The sequence below is a fragment of the Eleginops maclovinus genome, chromosome 14 (genome assembly GCF_036324505.1).
Source record: "Eleginops maclovinus isolate JMC-PN-2008 ecotype Puerto Natales chromosome 14, JC_Emac_rtc_rv5, whole genome shotgun sequence".
NCBI lineage: Eukaryota > Metazoa > Chordata > Actinopteri > Perciformes > Eleginopidae > Eleginops > Eleginops maclovinus.
Window position 1 is genome coordinate 1,172,346 of NC_086362.1, and position 18,063 is coordinate 1,190,408.

At 42.3% G+C, this 18,063-nt stretch overlaps 2 protein-coding genes across 4 annotated transcripts; both read right to left on the bottom strand.

Moving 5' to 3' along the window:
* Window positions 1-2,127: 2,127 nt before the first annotated feature.
* On the bottom strand, window positions 2,128-9,311 carry LOC134876164 (serine protease FAM111A-like). Of its 3 annotated transcripts, none has more exons than XM_063901055.1 (5): window positions 9,198-9,311; window positions 6,338-6,421; window positions 5,167-5,217; window positions 4,264-5,080; window positions 2,128-4,221 (listed from the first exon to the last, which is right to left on the bottom strand). In XM_063901055.1, the coding sequence occupies exons 1-5, from the start codon at window positions 9,294-9,296 to the stop codon at window positions 3,257-3,259; spliced, it is 2,016 nt and encodes a 671-aa protein (XP_063757125.1). In that variant the 5' UTR covers window positions 9,297-9,311; the 3' UTR covers window positions 2,128-3,256. The 3 variants fall into 3 exon arrangements, with proteins under 3 accessions (XP_063757125.1, XP_063757126.1, XP_063757124.1); XM_063901056.1 differs by adding an exon at window positions 8,458-8,516 and having other exon boundaries at window positions 2,128-5,080; window positions 9,198-9,269; XM_063901054.1 differs by having other exon boundaries at window positions 2,128-5,080.
* A 1,719-nt stretch (window positions 9,312-11,030) lies between these two features.
* Window positions 11,031-17,956, bottom strand: rnf175 (ring finger protein 175). Its single transcript, XM_063901132.1, has 9 exons — window positions 17,817-17,956; window positions 16,064-16,101; window positions 15,708-15,849; window positions 15,296-15,450; window positions 15,027-15,134; window positions 13,730-13,850; window positions 13,069-13,202; window positions 12,822-12,923; window positions 11,031-12,186 (listed from the first exon to the last, which is right to left on the bottom strand). Exons 1-9 carry the CDS (start codon window positions 17,835-17,837, stop codon window positions 12,066-12,068), a joined length of 942 nt encoding a protein of 313 aa, XP_063757202.1. The 5' UTR covers window positions 17,838-17,956; the 3' UTR covers window positions 11,031-12,065.
* Window positions 17,957-18,063: the final 107 nt, after the last annotated feature.

The window sequence follows — 18,063 nt, forward strand, 5'->3', positions numbered from 1 at the left end:
ATGAGTACATTTTGACACCACTTCCTTCTCTCCCATGATAAATGTGTTCTTTATGAACCAACTGCTGCTGTAGTTCTCTCGGCTCTGAAAGGTATGGTGGATGTACAGCTGCCCATATCAAGCCAGGTTGAAAGACACATTTATTCAAATATGGCTTAAAGGATGTGCTTGTTATTATGATTTAGTTATCACAGTTTTTCAGCCGAGAAACTAACTATTAAATTATCAACATGAGATTACTGGCTGGTATGAAAGCAGCCGGTCTGCTTAAAAAAACACGTCAACAACCTTTCTGGAATTACTCTGACCAGAGTTGGGTAAGTAAGGGAGTTACAGTAATGTATTACTTGTTGCTGTAACTCAGTAATATAACGCAGTACTTCTGAAATGTGGGTATTATAATACCCGGTCCAATTCTCAGTAACAGTTACAACACATGTTAAATGATGTGGTGTTTAGTTTCTAAGAATTCACTCGATGCAGAGCTGCAGCCTCACAATGCAGAGCTGCAGGAACAGATTCACAATACAGAGCTGCAGGCTCTCGATGCAGAGCTGCAGCCTCACGATGCAGAGCTGCAGGAACAGATTCACGATGCAGAGCTGCAGCCTCACAATACAGCGCTGCAGGCTCTCGATGCAGAGCTGCAGCCTCACGATGCAGAGCTGCAGGAACAGATTCACGATGCAGAGCTGCAGCCTCACAATACAGAGCTGCAGGCTCTCGATGCAGAGCTGCAGGCTCTCGATGCAGAGCTGCAGGCTCTCGATGCAGAGCTGCAGCCTCACGATGCAGAGCTGCAGGAACAGATTCACGATGCAGAGCTGCAGCCTCACAATACAGAGCTGCAGGCTCTCGATGCAGAGCTGCAGCCTCACAATACAGAGCTGCAGGCTCTCGATGCAGAGCTGCAGCCTCACGATGCAGAGCTGCAGCCTCACGATGCAGAGCTGCAGGAACAGATTCACCATGCAGAGCTGCAGGAACAGATTCACCATGCAGAGCAGCAGGCTCTCGATGCAGAGCTGCAGGCTCACGATGCAGAGCTGCAGGCTCTCGATGCAGAGCTGCAGGCTCTCGATGCAGAGCTGCAGGCTCACGATGCAGAGCTGCAGGAACAGATTCACCATGCAGAGCTGCAGGAACAGATTCACCATGCAGAGCTGCAGGCTCTCGATGCAGAGCTGCAGGAACAGATTCACCATGCAGAGCTGCAGGCTCACCATGCAGAGCTGCAGGCTCACCATGCAGAGCTGCAGGAACAGATTCACCATGCAGAGCTGCAGGCTCACCATGCAGAGCTGCAGGCTCTCGATGCAGAGCTGCAGGCCGAAGCAACAAAAGGTCACTCTCTCTGGGTCTGCTGCTTGAACCCAGAGACCTTCAGAGTCTCGTGGAAGAGTGTTGAAGATCTGCAGCCTCTGTCCTCTGTGGAATCTCCGGCTTTTAGAAAGCTTGTCAGCCAAATCCCCGTTAACACACCAACGACCAGGTGAGCTAACGCTGCATAGAGACTGGTTCCTATCCAGCAGGTCACAGGGCCGTGCAGAGGCTCCACTCACATGTTATTAATGACACACAGAGACGTCATGGTACCGGTATCACATATTATCCAGCCCACTGAAACGGAGCAGGAGTTTAACCTCTAGCGCTTTCCTAATGTTCAGCATGTACTGCCAGATAGAGAGCTTTAATTACTGAGCTGCAGTAAACTACATGTTAGCATTTAAAGCCAAACTTTAGAGGTTATTCTGGTGAGAGTACCTCAGAGTAACTCAGAGTAGTGTATCGATCACAGTTCAGAGACAGTGATGACGTAATGTTCCTTATTACTTTAAGAAGGCAGGAATCAGTAACATGTACTGCATTACATTTTGGAAGTCACTTGCCCATCGCTGATGCTGAACACCCCCCATTTATTTACGGAGGCCACAGATTTGGCGACAGCAAGCTAGATAACCAACATCCACCAGCTAGCTTGTGAGATTGGTAGCTAAGGTAAGCTAGCTAACTAGGTAGATCGATAGCGATGATTATTTTACTTGCCAGAAGTGGGAAAAAGCTTTGGGGCAACTTAAGCTGAATAACCCTAAACCTAAGGTGAGGAAACCAGTGACAGGAGACAGATTCTCAAGAGATCAAACTTTAATAAAACACAAACAGATTACATTGGTAGGGAAGGCCAGGACAGAAAGAATGCGTTGAAAGCATCATGTACACCTCCCACAAGAGAATACATGATATGGAGGTAAAACAATACTTCCAATACATGTTAAAAGCAATTACATATGAAAAAAATAACATAAATATGGCATTCAGTTCAGTGCCTCAAAAACACATAAGGAATACCTTCATATAATCCAAAAACTGGTGAGTATGCAGGATCAAAATCTGAGTTTGGTTTACTGCCAATTAGGTTAACACATACAAGGGATTTGTCTTCAACGGCGCATACATAAACACAGTAAAGGTAGGATGCTGTGAAATAAGAGCAAAAACAGAACGTAAAATAAAACAGAACGCTTACATAGAAAAGAGAATATACAAAACATTAAGACTGGTGCAGGAATGAGTCCTACAACCAAGATATGAGTCAGCATTTTACCACTTCCTGTCCCCGTGTCTGGAGGTCAATGGTTTTCTGAATGTGTTTTTGGTTGTTATCCTGGTCTGTGGTTAACACACCTGAAGAAGTTTTAACGTTTGGTTCTACCACGTAAAACACGCCAGTAAATACCCCACAAGTCACTCCAAATATTAGCCTCCTTTAGCTTAGCGGTGGTGACGTGAAGTCATGTGACCGTGCTGTAGTTCCTTTATAGCCCAACGTTAGCCACCTTTAGCTTAGTGGTGGTGACATGAGGTCATGTGACCGTGCTGTAGCTCCTTTATAGCCCAACATTAGCTCACAGAAATCATAAAGAGCTGTTAATATGTGGAGCTTATCCTGCTGAACTAAAGGAGTAAGAATCCTAAACGTTGTTTGACACAGGTCCCATTGGACCAGGAAGATGCTGCCTTCAGGGTCCAACACAGAAACGTCCCTGTACCAGTCTATGAGATAAACCATGTGCAGTATATCAGAGTGTAATAGAAGAAAAAGTTATTATTGATGATTAATATAATGTAGCTGGAGTCAATGAGTTACAGCTTCTCTGTCAGTATGAAACAGGATACACGTACTGGAAAACTGATCTTAAGTCTGATGATGCATGGGAATATAAGCTGTCCAGCTGTGCGTTTAGTCCCTGATTCTCTAATCAGTGTCCATTGATTCATCAGAGTCAGATGTGACAGTGTTCAGTATCTTTTTTAGGTCTGAGTTTCCCTGTGCTTCATCCTCAACTCTCTTCAACAGATCCTTCTTCCCATATTCCCTCAGTCTGCTCACAAAGTTTTCAAATATAGTGAGCAGAGGTTGGGCACACTCTATCACACTCTCACTCTCAGGAAATCCATAAACATATCCTGAGGTGTGCAAACCAAAAACCTTGCGCTGAGCATCGAACACTGGGGATCCAGACGAGCCGTGATACATGAAGCTGTTGTAGGTCACTACTTTCTTTTCTTTACACCCACCCACAAATATGTTTTCAATGCCTTGCTTTTTGATGAGGTGACGGATTGAGCAGACTGTGAATAAAGTGTCTTTGTATGGATCTAAATGATCTTCAATAGCCTTCTTTCTGTGTTCTATCTCAATGACACATGTTGGATCCAGTTTTTTCACTCCTCCTTCTGGGTGACCAATGATACAGGCCTCACCATTCTCAGGCACTGGACCAAACCTCTTCAGGAGCCCTGGTGGCACCTTCTGTTCTGTGACACTTTTTGTTTCTGGGTTGTATTTGTGGCCGACAGACTCAAGCTCAAATATGGCGTAATCAAGGTCATCATGACGGTAGCAGATGTTACGTTGAGCCAGCTTAAATTGGTGGTAATTTTTGTGCTCTTCTTCATAGTTAAACAAAACATAGACCTCTACTGCATCCTTCAGGTTCTCTGTTTCTTCAACACATTTATCAAACAGGTGTGCGTTAGTCAAGATGAAGTTATCAAACAACACAAACCCTGTTCCTGTGAAATAACCTTCAACAACCACTTTGCAAACTGACTCGCCCAGTTTTATCAGCTCTCTGACTCTGTGAACGTCGCTGAATGACTGTTGGATCTTTCCAAAGTCTTCCTTCCTCAGGTTCAGTTTCTCCTGATAAGAATCACCTGGGACTCTCCTCATCATCGGGTCCTTCTGATAAGAATCACCTGGGAATCTGCTCATCATCAGGTCCTTCAGACCTGCACATTGCTTCCGCAGTAATTCATAAATCTTGGTAACGTCGACACTGCTGCCACTCTTTCCACTGTTACCTGCAGCGCTTCCCTCTGCTCTGCCTTGATCTTCCACTACAGTTTGGACACTGATTTGACTGTTTTCAATTGCTTTTTGGACAATGATTGCTCTCTGCTTTACTTGATCTATGACTGCTTTTTTATTCAACTTCAGTTGTGTCTTTTCAAAACACAACTTGAATTCTTTTGCATGTAGGTTGTCAACAGGTTGTGTGCATCCAGTGCTTTTCGTTGGATCATTGTTGTCAGACAGAGTGAAGCAGCCAAGATTATCAATGAAGCGTCCATCTCTCTTCAGAGCCTCATCCACTGTCATATCCCTACCCTTCTCCCCGTACACACACATATACTTGAACTTATTGAAAGCATTGTTTCTGATAAACGTCTTTGTTCTGGTGTTTTCTCCTCCCGTTGTATCAATGCAGAACACAGAATACATTTCCTGTGAATGCATTGGTTCCTCATTTTGGCCCTGGCTCTTTTCAACCTCTCCTTTTTCATTGGACAAGATCAGACACTCATTTTCCCTGATACAAGAACAAGGGAAATGTGTTGCAATTGCATGTTTCCTATCCTTTTTACCCAGCTGAATCACAAGGTTTTTATCTGAAAACAGCCAGTCACATGTTTGTATCGCCCGCAGCACTGTTCCCGGTTCAACACAGTCTATCGTGTACTCCTTGCGGGCAGAAGGACTGAATTTCACAGTGAAGCGATGTAAATGTCCGGCCTGCAGGAAAAGTGAGAAAATGAAAGTAACATCTGCTTGTTGATTAAATACATGTGCAGAATGTTTGTGTATCACAGTTTACTCACCGGGGGATCAGCATCGGACTCCGTCTTTATTCTCTTTGTACAGCTCCCAGTCTGCAAATGAGAAAAAGATTTAGATGTGTTGTTGTCACTCATCAAAAATCTGTGTGCATGGATTTCTCCCTGTGCGATGTAAGGGTCTAAGGACAGAGGGTGTCATATTAGTCTTCTGTGCAAACTGTAAAGTCCTCTGAGACAAAACTTGAAAGCAACAAAGGAGTTGAAGGATCATCTTTGCTAAGTCCAGAGTGACACGGAAGGGAGGAGAGTTTGAAGGAACCGAGTTGGCAAGAAGTAAGCAACTTCCTCCGAAAGGCTGCAGGGCCAAATGGCATTCCATACAAAGTGCACAAGTAGGGCTCAGGAGAGGACTCTGGAAGTAACTGAGGTTGGCATGTAGGAAGAACCTTCTTGATGATGGCTGGTTGGTGGCTGAAGGATGCTTCATCCCAAAGATACACAACGCTGCAGAGTGCAAAGAATTCCTTACCCTCCTACATCTTAATGTGGAAGTCAAAATCTTCTTAGGGTTACTGGCAAAAAGGCTGGCCACTTCCACACACACACACACACACACACACACACACACACACACACACACACACACACACACACACACACACACACACACACACACACACACACACACAGTTTTAGTTTCTATAATTCATATCTGAATATAACAACCCAATACATACTACACAGGAAATGGATACAGCGACAAATATGCTCAACTGCATAAATCCCGCCCCACATTACGCCCTGATCCTGAAATGAAAGCTTGGATTGATGTTTCCTGAGCTCAGAATGATTATATATTACAGGTTTATATCGGTTGATTCAAAGCTAGGCTGCTGCCTGACTCACTGCTGCTGTTTTCCTCCGAGTCTAACGATTAGTCGACTAACGGGGGGCCGCCCTACTAATATCATCACAGCTGAGTGGTGGAAAGACTCCCGGAGTACCTCCCGGATTTGTCATGGGCTGAAATGGAAGAAACATCGAGAGAAGGTGTGCCCATTTCAAAACGTGCAGAGGCAACTCAACTCAGGCTCTGCTTGGAGGGAGGTGCCGATACCTCTGGCACACAGAGGCCAGTACCTGTAATAATAATCCTAATGGTAATCCTAAGGGAAAGACAGTAGTTACTTTCCATCACTGCACTGGATCTCACCTCAGATCCTCTACCCTTCTCCATGTTGGTCAAGCTGCCGAACCTCGGCTCTGGAGATGAAGGGCAGCTCTGCTCGAAATGCACCTAGGTAAAATAAAAAATGAATGATTTAAAATAAATAAATAGGTTGCAAATAATAAGGGGAGGTAGATCAATTCAATGAAATAATAAAAAGTATATAATGTTAATGTCAAATAAAGTAAAACAAACAAGTATTAATGTCTTAGTTGTAGTTCAGTCAGACAGCTCACATGTTTCATTAATATGTTTATTAGAAACAGTATATAGTTTGAGTTAGGCGTCTAGGCTCAGGCCTCATCACTCCACATATTAACACAGAACATTGAGTGATGATTAGATAACTATCCCCCGAGCCTACAGGTGGAAGCTGGGGAAGAGCTGGGGTGGTGGTGGGGCAGACGAGCATCGCCAACATGAACGCAGCACCAGCAGCAGTAGCAGTAGCAGTAGAAGCAGCAGCAGTAGCAGCAGTAGCAGCAGCAGCAGTAGAAGCAGCAGTAGCAGTAGCAGTAGAAGCAGCAGCAGCAGTAGTAGTAGTAGCAGCAGTAGCAGTAGTAGCAGCAGTAGTAGTAGCAGCAGTAGCAGTAGTAGCAGTAGAAGCAGTAGCAGTAGTAGCAGCAGTAGCAGAAGCAGCAGCAGCAGTAGTAGTAGTAGCAGTAGAAGCAGTAGCAGCAGCAGCAGTAGAAGCAGCAGTAGCAGTAGAAGCAGCAGCAGCAGTAGTAGTAGTAGCAGTAGAAGCAGCAGCAGCAGTAGTAGCAGTAGTAGTAGTAGCAGTAGAAGCAGCAGCAGTAGCAGCAGTAGCAGCAGTAGAAGCAGCAGTAGCAGTAGCAGTAGAAGCAGCAGCAGTAGCAGCAGTAGCAGCAGCAGCAGTAGAAGCAGCAGTAGCAGTAGCAGTAGAAGCAGCAGCAGCAGTAGTAGTAGTAGCAGCAGTAGCAGTAGTAGCAGTAGTAGTAGTAGCAGCAGTAGCAGTAGTAGCAGTAGAAGCAGTAGCAGTAGTAGCAGCAGTAGCAGAAGCAGCAGCAGCAGTAGTAGTAGTAGCAGTAGAAGCAGTAGCAGCAGCAGCAGTAGAAGCAGCAGTAGCAGTAGCAGTAGAAGCAGCAGCAGCAGTAGTAGTAGTAGCAGTAGAAGCAGCAGCAGCAGTAGTAGCAGTAGTAGTAGTAGCAGCAGTAGCAGTAGTAGCAGTAGAAGCAGTAGCAGTAGTAGCAGCAGTAGCAGAAGCAGCAGCAGCAGTAGTAGTAGTAGCAGTAGAAGCAGTAGCAGCAGCAGCAGCAGTAGTAGTAGCAGCAGCAGTAGCAGCAGCAGTAGCAGTAGAAGCAGTAGCAGCAGTAGCAGCAGTAGCAGAAGCAGCAGTAGAAGCAGTAGCAGTAGAAGCAGCAGCAGCAGTAGAAGCAGTAGCAGTAGAAGCAGTAGCAGCAGTAGCAGCAGCAGTAGCAGCAGCAGTAGCAGTAGAAGCAGTAGCAGTAGAAGCAGCAGCAGCAGTAGTAGTAGTAGCAGTAGCAGTAGTAGCAGCAGTAGCAGAAGCAGCAGCAGCAGTAGTAGTAGTAGTAGCAGTAGAAGCAGTAGCAGTAGTAGCAGTAGAAGCAGTAGCAGTAGTAGCAGTAGTAGCAGTAGAAGCAGCAGCAGCAGTAGAAGCAGTAGCAGTAGAAGCAGTAGCAGTAGTAGCAGCAGTAGCAGAAGCAGCAGCAGCAGTAGCAGTAGAAGCAGTAGCAGTAGCAGCAGCAGCAGCAGCAGCAGTGAGGCAGAGGTAGGCGGATCCAGCAGTTTAAATAGAGCGCCAGATTTAGGAGACTGTGTTTGGTTGGTTGCAAGAGTGACGAGAGACGTTATGTGCGATTGCGTCATTGGTGTTGGAGTTGACTGTCTGATCTAGCTCGCAGGCTTTGGCCCATTAGTTAAAGTCAAATTAATAAAACGATATTAAGGAGAAATCATTCTGATTAATCAAATAAGGTGCGAAAAGTACGGTGAAATAAATAAGGCAACATGTGAGCGCTGCAGTGTGCTTCCTGCAGTGTGCTTCCTGCAGTGTTGAGCTTCACAAACACAACTGTTGCAACATGACATTAAAGTGTAGCTGTAAAAAAGCATTGTGTACTCACTGCAGTTCAGACACGTTTCTCAGAGGATTCCAGAAAGATGACTCACTGCACAAACAGGGCTGAAACCAAGGAAATGAAAACTCACTCAGACCTTAACGACCATAAAACACCCGACTGAGGTCACACCTAACCCTCTACCGGAGACAGGAGACTCCAAGTGCAAACGGCTCTCCGGACTCTGAACTTTATCGGACGTGAAATAGCATGACGAGGTAGTACCTGCACTGTTTGTGTCCCTAAGGTGTTTATAAAGACCATAATAACACCAATAACACCAATGACACCAATAACACCAATAACACCAATAACACCAATGACACCAATAACACCAATGACACCAATAACACCAATAACACCAATAACACCAATGACACCAATAACACCAATAACACCAATAACACCAATAACACCAATAACACCAATGACACCAATAACACCAATAACACCAATAACACCAATGACACCAATAACACCAATAACACCAATAACACCAATGACACCAATAACACCAATGACACCAATAACACCAATAACACCAATAACACCAATAACACCAATAACACCAATAACACCAATAACACCAATAACACCAATAACACCAATAACACCAATAACACCAATAACACCAATAACACCAATGACACCAATAACACCAATAACACCAATAACACCAATAACACCAATAACACCAATAACACCAATGACCCAGTGGTGTCGAAAACACAAAGTAGAGGTCTTACCTTGACTGCCGTCGACCTGCTCTGTTGAGAAGGCGCGAACAGTGTGGAGCTCCATAAAACAGGGAGAGGCGCGGGGGGAGGGGTGTAAAGCTTTCTCATATCCCGCTTTTTTATAACAGGAATTAACCCTTCAGACTCCCAGTGTCACACCAAACACATGCCTGCAGACCTGGGGGCCGTACATTGGGGGGGGGGAAGACATTTTTTAAAAAAGTTTTAAAATAATGTTTGTATCAAAGATGTTTGGAGCTGCACCTGCACTACTTACAGCACCCATACACTACGGTGCACCCCCAAAGACACCCCACCTTACGTGATAATAAAACATCTTTGGTTGGGTGTGTGTGTGTGTGTGTGTGTGTGTGTGTGTGTGTGTGTGTGTGTGTGTGTGTGTGAGTGTGTGTGTGTGTGTGTGTGTGTGAGTGTGTGTGTGTGTGTGTGTGTGTGTGTGTGTGAGAGAGAGATACTGAGTGAGTGAGTGAGTGTGTGTGTGTGTGTGTGTGTGTGTGTGTGTGTGTGAGAGAGAGAGAGATACTGAGTGAGTGTGTGTGTGTGTGTGTGAGAGAGAGAGATACTGAGTGAGTGTGTGTGTGTGTGTGTGTGTGTGTGTGTGTGTGTGTGTGTGTGTGACGTGTGTGTGTGTGTGTGTGTGAGAGACTGAGTGAGTGTGTGTGTGTGTGTGAGAGAGAGAGAGATACTGAGTGAGTGTGTGTGTGTGTGTGTGTGTGTGTGTGTGTGTGTGTGTGTGTGTGTGAGAGAGAGAGACTGAGTGAGTGTGTGTGTGTGTGTGTGAGAGAGAGAGAGATACTGAGTGAGTGTGTGTGTGTGTGTGTGTGTGTGTGTGTGTGAGAGAGAGACTGAGTGAGTGTGTCTCGTGATTATTTCTTTCTAACGTTACGCCATCAAATCTTTCCCAACACACACACACACACACACACACACACACACACACACACACACACACACACACACACACACACACACACACACACACACACACACACACACACACACACACACTAATACTAAATGCACTGGTTGGTAAACTGAGATGAAAGAGAGTAAGGTCTGTTATCACTAGGTGTCATTATCTAGCAGAGGGAAGATCCCCCCCCCCCTAACAGCAGGACCCTGTCTCACTGGGATACAACTGGTCAAGGCATATCTGGACATATCCAGTCTCACACCCAGAAGCAATGACACTCCATATATGGGTATGTGGGTGTGTACTTCCGGCGGCTTCTGTCTGATATAGAAGCAGCTGAGAGAAGAAGAAGGGTCTCGGGACGAAATGGGAATCCCTCTCTCTGAAGACATGCATGGAGTTTCAACTCAGGGGTTAGCGGTTAGAATCTCTCCCTACTTTTTAGGGAAGTTTGCCCTATATCTTACTGACCCACTGTCATCATGAGGAAAGTATGAAGACATGCGCGGAGTTCTAACAAAAAGGTCAAATTGTAAACCGGTGAATTAGTGAGGGTATTACAAATGTTTGCGTGGGGGGACCATTTCTTCTAATAAAGCCACCCTTTTGGATTGGGACAAGCTAAAAGGATTCAGCGCTGTCCTCTGCTGCTGTAAGGTAAGCCCCCCCCCTGCCTGAACACAGCAGGTCGTTGAACCTGGAGCCTGGCGGTAAACCTGCATAGAATCAATAGCTTCTGATAGGTCAATTAGTAGGTCTGGTTAATTAGACCCGCCGACCTCCTCGCTGTTTTGAGTCCAGGTGCCAGGCAACAGTATTACCCATGTTTGTGGTTATGTTTTCATGACCAACAATAAAACTGCTCCAAAGAAACTAAAGATCAATGAAAACATGTTCTGACACACTGGTGAGGTTTTACAAATATTTAATAAATACAAAGTGGTAATACCAGCAGCAGTGTTCATGATAACAGAAAGCAAAATGATTTGGCAAAAAGGAGAAAGACATTTAAACGGCTGTGTCTGAATACGTTGGAGGTTGGAAACCTTTCATTATGGCACATAAGTTGGAAAAAATACCAAAAAAAGAGAGCGTCATCTCAAATTAGGACTGCACAGATGATGAGAATGCATAGGAATATTAAAATTAAATGTCCATGTCCAGATTCTACAGATTCTAAGATCAAAGTCGATAGATAACGACGTTATTCATTTTCAGGTCATCGGTCAACCCCTAAGATGTCCCGCCTCTTAGCCTATCACGTACAATGTGTTGCAGCGCTGGCCAATAGCAGCGCAAGTGTTCCATAGTGATGTCACCATGTTCCGGATGTAAACAAAGGGGTCCAATGGAGGCGTTTCAGGCATGGGGAGGGAGAGTGAAAGGCCCCCCCAAAAGGAGAAGAAAGGGACCCCTTTAAAATGAAGCTAATGGAGTAGATCTTTTTGTAAAAAAAACAAAACATAATTTCAGAAACAAAATGTTCAGCTTGGATTTAAAATGAGCTGTCAGTTTTTATTTGAAGGGGTACAAAACTAAAAAGTTGCCCGTGGAGCGTCCGCTTCGGACAGACAAAGACAGACACTTTAAAATAAGACAGATGAAATGTAAACAGGTCCATTTTCAGGACAGCTCTGTAACCATGTGATGCGTTAGTGTGCAGACTAACCGTTTGAAAAGGCGTTCTGGAGGAACCAGTACAAAGTAACGCGATGGTTTTATCACATTAAAAATCTCCGTCGACATACACCGCCCCCCCCCCCCTTCGTGACTTCAAGCAAATACTGGATCTGTGCTTACACATGTTCGGCAGCAGTTTTGGCATCAAAGTGTCCTCCGTCTGCAGGAAACTGTGCAAGCGTTCCGTCAAAATGAAAATAAAAAATACACTCGCTTCCTGTGAACGTTTTTTTTTTAAGCACTTATTGCATTTTGCCGGGGCTCTACTCGAGGCCCAGTGTGAAGTTTATCCCGTGGACGATGCCGATGATGATCGGCTGCCAGGCAACGAGGTATCTGAGCCAATCAAGAAGTTGCCCGTACAGGACGTGTGTCTTCTCCCAGCTGACGGCAAACGGAGCAATTAAGGAGGAAACGATAGGTTAGAGATAATGCATAAAGACTCCTCAAACCCTGGAATGAGTCAGCATTAAGACTCCTAAAACCCTAGAATGGGTCAGCATTAAGACTCCTAAAACCCTAGAATGGGTCAGCATTTAGACTCCTAAAACCCTAGAATGAGTCAGCATTAACAATCCTCAAACCCTGGAATGAGTCAGCATAATAACTCCTAAAACCCTGGAATGAGTCAGCATAATAACTCCTAAAACCCTGGAATGAGTCAGCATAATAACTCCTAAAACCCTGGAATGAGTCAGCATAAAGACTCCTCAAACCCTGGAATGAGTCAGCATAATAACTCCTAAAACCCTGGAATGAGTCAGCATAATAACTCCTAAAACCCTGGAATGAGTCAGCATAAAGACTCCTCAAACCCTGGAATGAGTCAGCATAGTGAGTCCCTTTTTTTGAGCGATTTTATTTTAAGTCTCAGGATTTTTTTTACCTAAAAAGTTTGGATATTCAGGGCCAAAAATAAAAATAATGAAAATGAAAACAAATGAAAAGATATAAATAATAACCATGGCATTGAACACACATTGGCTACTGAACACAAATATAGTGAGTATAAAGGATACGGGTTGTTCATCATCCTCTTCAGGTCCACCTTCTCGTTGCAGTACGGACACGTCTGCTTTTTACCCACAATGCACCAGCCGCGGATGCAGAACTCGTGAAATCTGAAGTGTTGCGGCGGGTTAAGGAGAACAAACTGGAAATAAATATCATACAACTGAACGATCCCAATGTGTTGGATCCCTGAGCAGCAGGAGCGCGATTGTTCCATAGTGATGTCACTATGTTCCGGAAGTTAACAAAAGATACATGTGTCCGCAGGACAGCTGGTAGGTGTCCTCTATGAAACCTTCCTCCTCCACGTCCACCAGGATCCTCTGACCACAGACGGCACAGATGTCGTCGCTCAGGCTCCGGCTCGGCATGCCCCCCCTGTTGTAGTACTGGGATCACACACGCAGGATTCAGAGTGTTTCTCCACACCACTAGAGCTGGAAACCAGCAGTGACATCATCTCATTGGGCAAAAAGGAATCATAATGAGCTCATTTGGAAACTAGCGCTGACTGACTTTGAAACTGAATACAACTTAAAGTTGAGAGTATGATCAGTGAGCTTTTGCAGTTTCTCTGATTTAAAAGATGGATTTTTGGACGTTTATAGAAGTCAAACATAACTGAATAGCAATTAAATACCTAATGTTGGAGCTGTGTACAGGATGCATACTGTGGCTGTCGTATCAGGGAGGTATTCTGTGGGATGCATTCTTTTTAGCTAGTATTTTTGGATATTTGAAGGAAATAAGCAGCACTAAAAGTGTACTGAACGAGCTCTTACAGCCCCTGTTTGCAGTGTACCCATGCAGGTGCAGACAGATCTCACTTTGACACTTAATGAAACCCTAAAGCGTGAATGATCTCACTGAAGTCGTGCAGTTGCAGCGTCTTTAATTATTAATTTGAGAGTCCTACCCCGATTGTGGAGGCCATGTAGTCGGAGCAGATTTCTGCAAAGTCTCTGCCCATGACGCCGTAGTAAAGGCCGTAAAACAGCATGATCACTCCCACGTCCATGGAGTCCTCCGCCTTGATCCTGCACACACAGAGGGCTTAGTTATTATGCATACCATAATATACCTGGGGTCTTTATTATAGCTACCTGATCAGAGAGCCAGAGATCTGATGCTCGGATCAAATTGTAAAAGATTTTCAATACAAATGTAAATAAATAGAAAGAAATTGAGTAAAAAAAAACAACCATTGCAATAAAAATAAAATATAATTAAGATGATATTATAAATAAAATAATTTTAAAAAAGGACAATAAACAAAAATCAAAAGCAGGGGAAATACTTAATATTTTACACCAATAAATGTTAAAGAGAAGAATTTTAAAAAAGCAGCTTAATACATTGAAGAGAAAATGTATAAATAATTTGAAAAAAGCAATAAAATAAAAATAAAATAATAATAAAAATAAAATAATAATAATAATAACAATAAAAATAAAATAATAATAATAATAAAATAATAATAAAAATAATAATAATAAAAATAATATAATAATAATAATAATAAAAATAAATAAAATAATAATAATAATAATGATAATAATAATAATAATAATAATAATAATAATAAAATAATAATAGTAATAATAATAATAATAATAATAAAATAATAATAATAATAATAATAATAATAATAAAATAAAATAATAAAAATAAAATAATAATAATAAAATAATATAATAATAATAATAAAAATAAAATAAAATAATAATAATAATAATGATAATAATAATAATAATAATAATAATAATAAAATAATAATAATAAATAATAATAATAATAATAATAATAAAATAATAATAATAAAATAAAATAAAATAACAATAATAAAAATAAAATAACAATAATAAAAATAATATAATAATAATAATAATAATAATAATACAAATAAAATAATAATAATAAAAATAAAATATAACAATAATAAAAATAATGTAATAATAATAATAATAATAATAATAATAATAATAATAATAATAATAATAATAATAATAATAATAATAATAATAATAATAATAATAATAATAGTCGTATTAATCCCTAAAGAAATTAAGGGGTTGAATAAGTAAATTGAATTAGAAATCTGAAAGCAGTTATGTTAGGTGATAAAAATATATATTCATTTTAAATTAAGGGGATCAAAGTAACTAAATAATAAAAATAGTTCTAGACTAAATAAAACCGTGTAGCGGCCTCACCTGAAGAACACGTTGAAGCCGAACATGGTGAACATGATGGCGAGGTAACCGAGGACGCCCACCGCGTAGCTCAGCTTGTAGATCAGCAGGAACCACTTGTACACCATCCTGGAAACACACACTTAGATTTTAACACACACACACACACACACACACACACACACACACACACACACACACACACACACACACACACACACACACACACACACACACACACACACACACACACACACACACACCTTTACAGTGACTGTGTTGTGGCTCACCTGGGCGTCCTGCAGGACAGTGGCTTGCGCGTCGCTCTGAAGATGACATAGCTGGTGACGACGGAGAACATCCCCCACATCGAGAGGAACCTCCACCAGTACAGCTTGATGGTGAAGTAGAGAGGAACCACCCACATCTGCACCAGCGTCACCAGCTGGGGGGGCAGAGCACCCAGTGTCAGGATGTTTACTCAACTGTGCTATTAGTCCTTTCTGGGGTGTTCCCTCTCCTGCAGTGTGTAGGTTTGTGTGCATGTAAACGGTCTGCAGTGGCTACAATCCAGAAGTTTTGGTACACGGAAGACCTTTCACATGCACAGACCCCTCTTTAAACACTCTACAGGAAAGGGAAGACCTCCAGGAGGAAGGATAGGGACTCTTTCAATATCAAACGTAAGGAATCTGCGCTCACGTTGTAGGAGCGGTGGTGCCGCTGCTTCCACTGCACCAGGACGATCTGAGCCACCACCAGCGTGGCGATGAGGATCATGACCATCTCGGCATGCATGGCCTCATGACCGCGGTGCTTCACATGCAGACGCTCGTGCTGCACCCTGACGGAGGGGGAAAACAAACAAAAGCACAACGAAAAAAAGCTGGTCATGGGGTAAAAGGGAAGGGGGGGAACGCAGCACTTCTTTCTTTATTTGATTTATTCTTTTTAAAACAAGAGAACAAATATGGCCATTTTTCCACGTCAATTTTAATGAACACAACTTATGCTCATTGTGGAAATTGACCGACACATGCATCGGAAATGAAACTCACTTCCAGTTCTCTCTGTGTGTCATCTTCAGCAGGTCGTCCTGTGAGGACAGAAATAACAGCAGTGGGTCTCTGGACACTTTAAAGTGGGTTACCTTTAATACCAGAGGCGTACAGTAACTAAGCACATTTACTTACGTACACTTTAGAGGTACTTGTACTTCAATGTTGTGCTACTTCTACTCGACTACATTTATTTAATCCCTTTAGTTGCTAGGCAGATTAGGATTAATGATAGTAAATATAATCCCTGAAATCAGACTGTAGTTCACCTGCAGTAAATCCAGCAGCTACCCTGCAGTATACAAAGCCATTCAAACTAGCTGCACCTTTACCAGCTCTGAGAACACTTTAATGATCAATCATTATAAAACATATCAGAGATATTATTCTGAAATGGACCAATCAGACAATGACTACTTTTACTGTCACTACTTTAAGTACATTTAGAGGAGAGTACTTTCTACTTTCACTGGAGGAACATTTAGAATACTTTCACTGTGACAGAGTATTCCTACACTCTGGTACTTCTACTTTACTCAAGAACAAGACCTGAGTACTTCTACTTTACTCAAGTACAAGATCTGAGTACTTCTACTTTACTCAAGTACAAGACCTGAGTACTTCTACTTTACTCAAGAACAAGACCTGAGTACTTCTACTTTACTCAAGTACAAGATCTGAGTACTTCTACTTTACTCAAGAACAAGACCTGAGTACTTCTACTTTACTCAAGTACAAGATCTGAGTACTTCTACTTTACTCAAGTACAAGACCTGAGTACTTTTACTTTACTCAAGTACAAGACCTGAGTACTTTTACTTTACTCAAGTACAAGACCTGAGTACTTCTACTTTACTCAAGGAGAAGATCTGAGTACTTTTACTTTACTCAAGTACAAGATCTGAGTACTTCTACTTTACTCAAGTACAAGACCTTAGTACTTCTACTTTACTCAAGTGCAAGATCTGAGTACTTCTACTTTACTCAAGTACAAGACCTTAGTACTTCTACTTTACTCAAGTGCAAGACCTGAGTACTTCTACTTTACTCAAGTACAAGATCTGAGTACTTCTACTTTACTCAAGTACAAGATCTGAGTACTTCTACTTTACTCAAGTACAAGACCTGAGTACTTCTACTTTACTCAAGTACAAGACCTGAGTACTTCTACTTTACTCAAGTGCAAGACCTGAGTACTTCTACTTTACTCAAGTACAAGACCTTAGTACTTCTACTTTACTCAAGTGCAAGATCTGAGTACTTCTACTTTACTCAAGTACAAGATCTGAGTACTTCTACTTTACTCAAGTACAAGATCTGAGTACTTCTACTTTACTCAAGTACAAGACCTGAGTACTTCTACTTTACTCAAGTACAAGACCTGAGTACTTCTACTTTACTCAAGTACAAGATCTGAGTACTTCTACTTTACTCAAGTACAAGACCTTAGTACTTCTACTTTACTCAAGTGCAAGATCTGAGTACTTTTACTTTACTCAAGTACAAGACCTTAGTACTTCTACTTTACTCAAGTACAAGACCTTAGTACTTCTACTTTACTCAAGTGCAAGATCTGAGTACTGATTCGGACTGACAGTTTGTTTACAGCTGCTTTAAAGCTAGGCGGCTAGTTAGCCACAGCTAGCTCAGTTAGCTACCGGTCCCTCCCCTTATAGTGTGTAAACGGTAGAAATATCTCCCCTTACTGGTTACAGAGTCTGAGCAGCAGTGTTGTTAATGTGAGTTCACTTACCTGGGGGTGCACGCCCGCCATTATTGCTTTTTCTTCACCTTTCTCGGTTAAAGCTAGCCGGCTAACAGCTAGCTCTGCTAACAGCAGCTTGCCCACTGACAGCTGGAAGTATTACGGGAAGCGAAGAGGGGCAAAAGGCATCCGTAACGCGAATATCAGTTAAAAGTTTTAGTATTTACCATATATTATAGTAGTATTTTGTAAACTTTAAAAACAGTACAAACTCCGCATTAACTTGTATTACATT

Excerpts from the sequence above, each read along its gene's own strand:
- rnf175 (XM_063901132.1), bottom strand. The coding sequence starts at position 17,837 with ATGGCGGGCGTGCACCCCCAG. Across the intron at positions 16,102-17,816 it reads TGGCGGGCGTGCACCCCCAG|GACGACCTGCTGAAGATGAC; the intron begins GTAAGTGAACTC and ends CTGTCCTCACAG. Across the intron at positions 15,135-15,295 it reads CTGTCCTGCAGGACGCCCAG|GATGGTGTACAAGTGGTTCC; the intron begins GTGAGCCACAAC and ends GTGTGTTTCCAG.
- LOC134876164 (XM_063901054.1), bottom strand. The coding sequence starts at position 9,296 with ATGAGAAAGCTTTACACCCCTCCCCCCGCGCCTCTCCCTGTTTTATGG. Across the intron at positions 6,422-9,197 it reads GCAGGTCGACGGCAGTCAAG|GTGCATTTCGAGCAGAGCTG; the intron begins GTAAGACCTCTA and ends TATTTTACCTAG. Across the intron at positions 5,218-6,337 it reads AGAAGGGTAGAGGATCTGAG|ACTGGGAGCTGTACAAAGAG; the intron begins GTGAGATCCAGT and ends TCTCATTTGCAG.